Source organism: Indicator indicator, chromosome 9 (genome assembly GCF_027791375.1).
Source record: "Indicator indicator isolate 239-I01 chromosome 9, UM_Iind_1.1, whole genome shotgun sequence".
Taxonomy (NCBI): domain Eukaryota; kingdom Metazoa; phylum Chordata; class Aves; order Piciformes; family Indicatoridae; genus Indicator; species Indicator indicator.
The window spans coordinates 29,024,945-29,036,075 of record NC_072018.1 but is presented as its reverse complement, the minus strand read 5'-3'; the positions used below and the strand labels follow the sequence as shown (position 1 = coordinate 29,036,075).

Sequence of the window (11,131 nt, the reverse complement as noted above, 5' to 3'; positions counted from 1 at the left end):
AGCCCCCTACTCGCGCTCTCCCTCTTTCCCCATCCGCCGATCCCGCTCCGTATGGATGAGAAAAATCCGAGACCTCTCGGTGAGCGGAGAAAGGGGAGCAAGGATGGAGCCGGAGACCGTACAGCGAACAGGCAAAGCCACGGGCAGCCGCGGGCGGGGCGGGACGATGGGGATGAGGCGACCAAGCCCTCCCCTCCGGCTGGCCTCTCCCTCATTCGACCTCGCGCGCAGCAAAGATGGCGGCCGCGGTGCGCGCTATCGGCAGCCTCGGGCGCTTCACGGCCGCCGCCAAGTACAGCCCGTCCCGCCGCCCACCGCCCGCGGGTGAGCTGCTGCCTCGGGGAACACTGCCTCCTGTGCCGGGGGAGGGAGTGGACGCCGACCTCAGGGTGGGGTGGGGTCCTGGTATGAGCGTGTCTTCGTGTGATCAAGTGAGAGTGGCACTGGGAGAGCGAGAAATGGATCGCCGGGCGATAATGTGTTCTGGGGTCGGCGCTGGGAAGAACAGGGTGTTGGCGGGGGAGGGTCTCTGGGGAACAGGGTAGGGGATGATACGGGGTGGAGGGGAGCTGTGGGATCAGGAGGAAGCTATGACGTGAAAGAAGTTTCGGGGTAAGGGAGCTGTGGGGTGGGGGCTGCTGCCGCGGAGGGGTCCCTGCAGGGGTCCGTTCCTCCGTGTTCTCGGGGGCATGGGGTGTAGGGGTGTATATGCCCTACGGGAGAGATGCTCCTACACCAGTCTCCAAGGCAGGCTGCTATTCGTGCGCCCGACCACGGTCTCTGTGTCCTTGCACTCATTTTGGGAGTCCATGTATGGCTCGGGGTGGGGCGGGGGGTCCTGTGACCCTACATGAGAGGGCAGACCCTCCAGGTAGGATTCTGTGAGCTGATCCACGGAGAGAGAGTGTGCTTGCGTCCTTACACGTGTGCATATTCCCAGTATCCTTTGTATGCCTGGCAGGGGATGTCCCGATGTCCTTGGATGTCTGGATCCTGGGGCTGCCCAAAGGGAGGACACACAGGGGAAGGGGGCATCCCTCTCCTCACTCATGGGTGGGGAGAACATCCCCAGGAATGTTATCGTTTTCAGGTGCCTGACCATCTGTCTTTATTTTGGTTGATTGATGTTCCCTTGTGATCTGCTGACCCAGGCAGGATGTTGACACCCTCCTGCCTGTTGGCAGTGCTGGCTTATGATGCCTCCTTGCAGAGCTGCTAAAGCAAGGAATCACCAGGTGCCCCTGGGAAGGCTCAGAGGTGTTGCAAACACTTAGAAGGGCCTCATGATCTGGTATTGGCATTGACCTGAAATCCATCAGTGTTTTAAATCTAAAACCTGTCTTATCTGTGGGGCTGAAGCAAGTACATGAGCTGGTTGCTCAAGGAGCAGTGTGCTGCAGCTGATAACAAGTAGAGCTGTGGTACCTCCACTGAAGTCACTGCTCAGGCTGCCATTGGTCATCATTAGCAATATTCTTTGTTTTGCTGATGATACCAAACTGGGAGGAGTGGCTGACACAGCATCAGGCTGTGCTGTCCCTCAGCAAGACCTGGATAATCTGGAGAGGCAAACCTCAAGCTGTTCCAACAAGGGTCCTGCACCTGGGGAGGAATAACCTCCTGCACCAGTGCAGATTAGGGGTTGACCTGCTGGAAGACAGATGTACAGAGAAGGATCTAGGGTGCTGGTGGAGAAGAAGTTGTCTGTGAGCCATCTGTGTGCCCTCGTGGCCAAGAAGGCCAGTAGTCTTCTGGGGTGCATTCAGAAGACTGTGGCAAGCAGGTCAAAGTAGGTTCATTTCCCCATCTATTCTGTCCTAGTGAGGTCACATCTGGAGTCCAGTTCTGGGCTCCCCAGTTCGAGAGTGACAAGGGACTACTGATGCTGTATGATGCTGAGGGTATTTGAGCATCTGTCTGAGGAAGAGGTGAGAAACCTGGGGCTGTTTAGCCTGGGGAAGAGCAGACTGAGAGGAGATCTTCTCAATGCTCATCAACAGCTAAAGCACAGGGGTGAGAGAATGGGACCAGACTCTTTTCAGTGGCCCATAGTGACAGGCATTGTTTGTGACAATGGGCACAAACTGAAACCTGGGGGGTTCCATCTGAACATGAGGAGAAACTCTCTCCTATGAGGGTGCTGGAGCCATGGGCTGCTCAGAGAGGTTGTGGAGTCTCCTCCTCAGCAGAGTTTTCAAACGTGTCTGGATGTTGCCAGGTGCTGTGGGTGACCCTGCTTTAGCAGGGGGATGGACTAGGTGATCTCCAGAGGTCCCTTCTAACCCCCACCACGCTGAGATTCTGGGATTCACCACAAACAATCCTGGGGCTGCTGTGAGGACACTTGCACTCACTTTAATAGTGTTGTTCTGCCCTAACAAAGTTTGTCAAAGAGGATGCAAACCTCTCCAGGGCAGGCTGAAGGGCATGCAAAAGCAGGCAGAAGAAGGCAGTGTGAGCTTGAGCTGGCTGTACCTGCTGAGCCACATGCCATGTGCTAGCAGGTTCTCAGAGGGGATAGGAAAGCTCAGTTTGGCCAGAGTTTCCCAGCACTGTGCTGTCAGCTCAGAGGTAGAAGCTGAGCAGTTGTCCTGAGCTTCAGCTTGTTCGCTCCGCTGGTGTTTGGCTTGGTCCAGCACTGGAAGAAGGCTTTTCTCCAGAACCATCCATGGAGGCTGTTCCCACTTCCAGTGGCAAGTCACATTGGGGTGAGTAAAGGGGAAGTGGTGGACAGGGATGCAGCTGAGGAAATAACAGAAGAAAGAGAAAGTAGAAAGAAACAGCTCCTGGCTGGACTGTGTGAAAGGGATGTTATCCATTCTCCAAGTTCTCAGCAAAGTCGTGAGAGCAACTGCCTGAAGTCTTGGTGTTCCACAGGCTTTTAATTGGAATGAGTGAAGTGGTGGCGTGGCATCAATAATCAGAAGCTTTTAAGTCCAGAAGGAATATCAGTGAAATGGTGGAAGCTCACATCTGGCTTCCTTCAGCATCTGAGGGAGGATTTTTCTGGCTCCCATCTTGGCAAGTTGCCATCCCAGTGCTGAATGAGTCAACAGCTAAAGGAGATGTGACCAAGCAAATGTGTTTTTAGTTTTAGATGGGTTTTCCACAAGCATTTTGGGTTCTAAAATAAAACCTGCCAGGTTAAGGAAGCCTTGCTCCAGTATCAAGAAGCTGTTACTTTAGTGACAGAATTGTTCCAAAAGAGTTTGTAGTAAAATGTAGGTTTTTGTGACCTTGATTATATTTTGGGTTCCTACTTTATCTCTTTTGTTTTGCTAGAACTGAAAAGCAAAGTGGAATTCAAGGTTTAGGGAGTTTAAGGGAACTACTGGAGAGAGTCTAGCAGAGGCTAAAAAGATTTTGAGGGAATTGGAGCATCTCTCTGAGGAGGGAATGCTGAGAGACCTGGGGCTGTTTAGCCTGGCAAAGAGCAGACTGAGAGGGAATCTTCTCAGTGCTCATTACTAGCTGAAGAGTGAAGGTAAAAAGGATGGAGCTAGACCCTTTTCAGTGGTGCCCAGCAAGAGACACAGACTGGAACCCAGGAGACTCCACCTAAAAATAAGGATACACTTCTTTCCTGTAAAGGGAGCACCGGACCAAGGTGCCCAGAGAGGCTGTGGAGTCTCCTCCTGTGGAGATACTCCAAACCTGCCTGGATATTGTGATCGTGGGACAACCTGCTGTGGGTGACCCTGCTTTATCAGGGGGGTGTTCACTAACTCATCCCCAGAGGTCCCTTCCAACCTCTAGCATGCTGGAATTAATCCTATATGCCCCTTACTTCTCTCTGGGGTTCTGTGATCCCATTCTTTTTGAGGAATTGATGTGAAAAAGGAAGGCAAGGCAGACCATAGAAAGACAGAGGAATTTATCAGCCATCCCCTTTTTGTTTCTAATTGAGGTTGTTTGTATTGCCAGGTTTTACTACATAGTGGGTAAGCATTGAGGAGTGATGTTCTGCTTCCCTTCCCACCTCCCAGCCATGGCAGCCTGGTTGAGAACGTGGGAGGAAAATATTATCACTTGCCTTGAAGCTGAGATTTGTTTGGTGTCATTCTCCTTCCTGCCATGTGCAGCAAAACAGGATCAAAGCAGATGAGTTCATTAGGATGGTTGAGTCCTTGCCTTCTTTTTAAAGCTGTGGGGCTTTTATTGGGTTAAAATAGTGCTGCAAATGTGCTTCTTACTCTGCTGAGGAGCATCTGTCAGCAGAGAAACTGTCAGACAGCGCTGGGAAATGAGCATTGGTGCTTAATGTCAGGACAGCCTGAATTCAGCACGCAAAATGTTGAGGGAAGAAATGTTGTCTACAACAATCTGGGTATTGTCCTAGTAGAAAATTACTTGAAAGTAGCTTAGTAGTGGAAAGCAGTTCACTGTGTGTTTGCAAGCTGGGAATGTGGGCACATGACACACGCAGAGGCACACATGAACCTGTTTGACAGCCCAGCCTGACGCTGAATTTCCATCCCCATGGTGTCACACTACAGTCCTGGGCTCAGGGAATGGAGCACAAAGGTCAGTCCCTCCCTCCAGCACCAGGGACAGTGTGGACAGAGGGCCAAAGTGCAGCAGACAGCACCGAGCCCATGTCCCAGGGCAGAGTGGAGGGAAAGCACCTGTTGGTCAGGTGCAGGCTGAGGTTTTGAGTTTGTACTCCCTGGACTTTCTGCTGGGAGTGGGAATGTTTCATTCCTGAATGTTTCACCAGCACTGAGCATTAAACCTCCCTAGCAAAACTGGCTGTGTTCTTATTGCCATGTCCAGCTTTGGGGTCATAGAATGGTCCAGGCCAGAGGGGACCTCCAAAGGTCATCCAGCCCAACCTCCCTGCAGGCAGCAGGGACATCCCCAACTAGATCAGGCTGCCCAGGGCCTCGTCGAGCCTCACCTTGAATATCTCCAGGGAAGGGACCTCAACCACCTCCCTGGGCATCCTGTTCCAGTGATCCACCACCCTCATAGTGAAGAACTTCTTCCTGATATTCAATTTAAATTTGCCCCTCTCTAGTTTGAAGCCATTGCCCCTTGTCCTGTCACTGCAGGCTTTGTAAACAGTCTCTCCCCATCCTTCCTGTAAGCCCCCTTCAGGTACTGGCAGGCTGCTATTAGGTCTCCCCAGAGCCTCCTCTTCTCCAGGCTGAACACCCCCAGCTCCCTCAGCCTGTCCTCATAGCAGAGCTGCTCCAACCTCCTGACCATTTTTGTGGCCCTCCTCTGGGCCCTCTCCATCAGCTCCATGTCCTTCCTGTCCTCAGCATGGGAGAATATTGGACCTGTTGGAGTGGGTCCAGGTGAGGTCATAAAAATGCTCTGAAGGCTGAAACCCCTCTACTGTGAGGAGAGGCTGAGAGGGTTGGGTTTGTTCAACCTGGAGAAGAGAAGGCTCTGGAGAGACCTTCTTGTGGCCTAGCAGTACTTAAAGGAGCCAATAGAAAGCTGGGGACAGACTTTTTAGCAGGCCCTGTTGTGACAGGACAAGGGGTGATGGTTCTAAACTAAATGAGGGGAGATCAGACTAGATAGAAGGAAGAAATTGTTCACACTGAGGGTGATAAGAGTTCAGGTTGCCCAGAGAAGTGATGGATGCCCCATCCTTGGCATCATTCCAAGTCAGGTTGGATGAGGCTCTGAGCAACCTGCTCTAGTTGAAGGTGTCCCTGCAAGAGGGTTTGGCTAGATGACCTTGAAAGGACCCTTCCCACCCAAACCAGTCTGTGATGTGATGCTTAAGAAGTCACACTTTTAGTAGATTTCAGACTGAATGCAGCTTTGGCAGGGATTTGCCTGAGATCTGCAGTATGGATCCTCTTGGTCAAGATCAGGGTGACTTGAATGGAGCTGAGATTGATTCGTGTCCTGAGCAATCATCAGGCCATGTGTAATTCCTCAGATGAGTCAGAAAAGTGTCATTTCACTTGAGGACAGAACTTGTTCACACCATGGTCTGAGTTTTATGAGGGCTTTGTAACAAAACAAGTTTGTCCAGATGCTTCTACGTGTGATTAGTAGAGATGCATCAAGTATATTTTTGACACATGGAGGTGAGGAGGTGAGAAAAAAAAACAACATTTTGTGAGCTCTTTCTGTTGCTCATATATCCAGAGGTTTCTGAAGCAATATGTGGTGTGGCACCATTCAGTGGCACAAAAGCATGGCAAGGGGCAAGAAGATGGCACCAGACCCTTTCCAGTGGTGCCCAGCAATAGGGCAAAGGACAACAGGCACAAAGTAGAAATTAAGGAAAATCTTGTTTCATGTGAGGATGATGGACCAGGCTGTCCAGAGAGGTTATGGAGTCTGCCTGAAAATCGTGATCCTGGGCAACCTGCTTTGAGTGACCTCTCCAGAGGTCCTCTCTAACATATACACCATGTTTGGATTCTGTGAATGTGTGCTGTGAAAGTCATTTCTAGAGCACAAGTCTTGTAAGGAGTGGTTGAGGCAACTGGGGTTGTTCAGCTTGGAGAAAAGGAGGCTGAGGGGAGACCTTCTGGCTCTCTACAACTCCCTGAAATGAGGTTGGAGGCAGGTGGGGGTCAGTCTCTTCTCCCAAGGAACAAGAAACTGGACAAGAGGAAATAGCCTCAAGTTGTTCCAGGGAAGGTTTAGGTTGGACATGAGGAATAATTTCTTGCCCAAAAGCGTTGTCAAGGCCTGGAACAGGCTGCCCAGGGCAATGTTGGGAGTCCCTGTGGTGGAGGGATTGAGAAGCTGTGTGGACATGGTGGTGAGGGTCATGGTTTAGTGGTGACCTGGCAGTGCTGGGTTGACAGTTGGACTCAATGATCTCAGAGATCTTTGCCAACCTGAATGATTCTGCAATTCATTTGTGTGGCTCTGCTGAATTGTGGAAGTGGCACGAATCAAGCCAAGAGAAGGACCTGGCTCATACTCAGGATCTTCCTGCAGTGGCAGAGATGGGAGGATGTGTTGCTGAAGGAGAGTTAAGATGTGACTACCAAGACTCCCTTTAACATCTGTACCATCTTTCCTTCAGGTTATGCTTGCCGTAACATCTCCACCTCCACTGCCCTTCAGAGTAAGTGTAAAGCTTTTCTATGCAACTTCATCTCCAAGGTCCTTTCCAACCTAAGCCCTTCTGTCATGGATGTTCTTAAAATCCACTGACCACAAGCTTAAAATCCACTGACACATTTCTCTCTGCCTCCAGACAGAACCCACGTTACCTATGATGTCAAAGGAGATGTTGCTGTTGTACGCTTCAACACACCAAATTCCAAGGTACTCTCTTAGGTCAACAGGTGGGAATGGCAGGAGAAGCAGCCATATGGAGAAGTCTAAGCACTTCCTTAACTTGCAGCCTTTCAAAGTTGTGAGCAAAGCAGGATTAGGAAAACAAGTGTTTGGGGCAGTTAATGAGACATCTGAAAATGCCTCGTGGAAATACTTTATGTCTAAGTTAACTCGCCCCTCCCTGGCACAAGGTACTGCTAGATCTTGCTAAGCTCTTGGATTTAACACAGTAAGGAGAGCCTCTGTTGTATGGGGGGGCCAAAACCAGCTTAGAAGCTCTTAAAATCTGCTGTTTTGAGGTCACAAACTCACTGTCACTAAGGTTAAGGAGGAAATTCTTAACAATAGATTACTTGATGATCTGCTACAGGGTTTCATCACCAGTCTTGAGCCCCTCACTCCAAGAAGGACAAGGAGGTGCTGGAGTGTGTCCAGAGAAGGACAATGAAGCTGGTGAAGGGTCTAGAGCACAAGTCTTGTGAGGAGCAGCTGAGGGAGCTGGAGTTGGTTAGCCTGGAGGAAAGGCAGCTGAGGGGAGACCTCCTAACTCTCCACAACTTCCTGAACAAGGTTGGAGCTATGTGAGGGTCAGTCTCTTTTTCTAGGTAACAAGTGACAGGATGAAAGGAAATGGCCTCAAGTTGGACTAAGGGAGGTTTAGGTTGGACACGAGGAGTAATCTTCCCCAAAAGGATTGTCAAGGTCTGGAACAGGCTGCTCAGGGCAGTGGTGGAGTCCCCATCCCTGGGGGATTCTGAAAGCTGTGTAGATGTGGTGCTGAGGGGCATTGGTGGATCAATGGTTGGACTTGATGATCCTAAAGGTCTCCTCCAACCTAAACACCTCCGTGGTTCTATGGTCATCTCATTTCTCTGAGTTTTGTGACACAGGCTGAATTAAGTTCTCTAGCAAGTCTGGGCTCAATTTGAGCATCCCAGAGCCATTGCAGTTTTGCCATGCAATGATCTGGCTGTTGGGTTAAGTTCTGGATGGTCTGCTGGGGTTTTTTGGTGGTTTTGTTGTTTTTTTTTTACCAAAAGGCAAATCTTGAAATGCTGTAGAGCTGCTCCAGTCAGACCTAGCACTGACTATGGCTTTTTTTTTTTTGTCAGTCCCATCTTCTGTGCAAGTTTTCTGATGACTGAATCCAGTATTTATGCAGTGCTTAAACTTTGCTGTCTCTTCAGCTTCCTCTTTACAATGCTTATTTGCTGCTTCCAGGTAAACACTCTCTCCAGGAAACTCAACTCAGAGTTTAATGAGGTAATGAATGAGATCTGGGCCAATGAATCTGTCAAAAGTGCTGTCCTCATCTCCTCCAAGCCAGGCTCCTTCATTGCTGGAGCAGATATTGAGTAAGTACTAGGAGTGCTTGAAGTTAAGCTGAAGGAACTTTCTCTGAAGCTCAGCATGCAGGTCTCATGGTCTGCACTGTGAAGTCCCAGCATTTTGTCACTGACATCTCCCCAGGGGTGAGGCAGAGGCTGGGAGTGAAATCCATGTGCTAGTGTGCTCAAATGAAGTTAGGACCCTGATAAAGAGGAGCATGGTGAGTCATTAAACCTCATTTGGCTGCAGCACTGGATCACTCCTTCCTGCATGCTGGGGTGCAGCCAGGAAAACCCATCCTGGCTCCGGGGTGAGCATTGTCCTTTGGTCTGGGACACAACAGGAGCAGGTCATTTGCATGCAGAGCTGGGTTTGAGTGCCTGGCAGTCTGCCAGCGTGGCCCCTTGATTAAGGCAGGATTTGGTGCTCTGCCTCTTTGAAGCATCTCAACAGCCTCTCAGGCAATCCAGCAGCAGGTTTGCAGGGTGTGGATGCTCTCAGAGTGTGGGTGTACTGTTGTCCTGACGTTGGGCAGGGCAGAATATTTCTTCAAAGACATTAAAAGCCAGAAAAGCTTTAAGAAGAAGTTAAATTGCAAATGAACACTTCTTTTTGGGGGGTGGGCTGGCTTTATACAAGAGGCAGAGACTTGATATGAGGAGGCAGTAGCCAGGGCTGGTGTGTGGAGCAAAAGGACTGGCTGTGTTTGAGGTATCTGCTGATCTCAACACTACCAGCCTCCTGAATTGTGCATGCCTGGAAAGTGCAGCTGCCCTCTGTCAGAATAATTAGCACAGGGAGACTCTCATTGGCAAAGGGCAGTATCAGGGCACCAACCAGCTGCTCCTCTAAAAAGTGATCCTGGGCTCTCCCCTCCACCCTTCCTGGCAAGTGCTTGGAGGCTTCCTAAGGCCCTTCCTCCTCTCTCCCAAAGTCTTTCAGTGCTCTAATACAAGGAAACTCATTCAGTGCTTGCAGGCACAGCCCTGTGTCAGCATGCAGTGATTTAACCCATGGAATTTAGTAGTCTCCTTGTGTTGTCTGTTAGTCTAAGAGTGGGTAACTAAATAGCTCTCTGCTGTCCACCAGCCAGTGGGGCTTTGTGGGAACAAGCCATTGAAGCATTCTCATTTGACTCCCATTTTCTCAGCTTTTCCCGTTCTGACCAGCCTTTCTGCCTTCCTGCAGCATGATTGCAGCCTGCAAGACCTCTCAGGAAGTGACTCAGCTCTCTCAGGAAGGACAGAAGATGCTAGAAAAAATTGAGCAGTCTCCAAAGCCCATAGTAGCTGCCATCAGTGGCTCCTGCCTGGGAGGAGGACTGGAGGTATTGAACAATTCCATGTCTGATGAGCAGGAGTGGGAGTCAGTAGGACTGGTTCTCTAAACTCTCCTGATGCCTGCAGGACTGAGAAGGATTTGGAACCTGACATGGTTTCATTCCATCCAAATGAGTTTGTGGCAAGCTAATGGCTCAGTTGTGCTTCAGGGCTCTGCCATGCTAGTTTGTCTGCTTCTGGTGAGAGCTAAGCAAATGTGAATCTGTGTGGGCCAAGTCAACGCTTAGGTTAGAGCATCTCAGGGAGAAACTGCCTGTTTCCAGCAGCCATTACATCTGGATAAATGCCTCTGGCAGAGCCTAAACTGGAAATTGCTGCTTTTCAGATGAACCAAGTGTTGTCTCCCAGCAGCTTTTAAAGGTTGTTGTGAGAGGGACGAGCGTGGGAAGCATGGCCAGGCTCACCCCAGCCTGCCTACTCTGCTCCATCACCTGCCACTTCAGGTAGATGCAGAGAGGTGAGGGTCAGTGGTGAGAGCCTGGAAGACCTGAGGCTGTTTAGCCTAGAGAAGAGCAGACTGAGAGGGGATCTTCTCAATGCTCACCAAGAGCTAAAGGGTGGGGGGGCGAGAGGGTGAGGCCAGGCTCTTCTCAAAAACAGTGGTGAGGAGCAACAGGACAAGGGACAACAGGCACAAACTGCAATCCCAAAGGTTCCATCTGAAGATGAGGAGAAATTTCTTCCCTGTGAGCATGCTGGAGCACTGGAAAAGGCTGCCCAGAGAGATTGTGGGGTCTCCTTCTCCAGAGAGTTTCCAAACCCTATCCTGATGCAATCCACCTGCTCTGAGTGACCCTGCTTTAGCAAAGGGGTGGGACTGGATGATCTCCAGAGGTTCTTTCTAACCCCTACCATGCTATGATTCAATGACTTGCTTTATAATCTCCCATTTAGCCTTTTGTAATCTGCAGTAATTCTTGGAGCAAAGTTTTCTAAACCAGAATAACCTTGTGGGAATGGAGCCTCTTCAGTTACAAATTGAGCCCTCAAGCAGCACTGTGGTGACAGATTTGGACTTGGTGATGCAGCAATAAACCAAGTGTCATGGCTGACCTGTTAATGGGACCATGCTCTCAGAGAAGTAACTGAATTTATTTAGCCCATGGTGGTCTAGATGAGGTTTATGGATAGCTTGGCTCAGCTTGGGAGTTTCATGTTCATTTTGTAGCTGCTTGATGTCATCTCCCTGCGTGTGCTGC

General features: G+C 50.1%; 1 protein-coding gene across 1 annotated transcript in view; it reads left to right on the top strand.

Moving 5' to 3' along the window:
- The first annotated feature begins 236 nt into the window (after positions 1–236).
- The window catches only part of HADHA (hydroxyacyl-CoA dehydrogenase trifunctional multienzyme complex subunit alpha), a 29,637-nt gene continuing 18,742 nt past the window's right edge, over positions 237–11,131 (top strand). The window contains exons 1-5 of the mRNA XM_054383426.1: positions 237–324; positions 7,007–7,048; positions 7,181–7,251; positions 8,485–8,618; positions 9,781–9,919. Of these exons, the coding sequence (XP_054239401.1) occupies positions 237–324; positions 7,007–7,048; positions 7,181–7,251; positions 8,485–8,618; positions 9,781–9,919 (474 nt within the window). The remainder of the gene's footprint in view (positions 325–7,006; positions 7,049–7,180; positions 7,252–8,484; positions 8,619–9,780; positions 9,920–11,131) is intronic.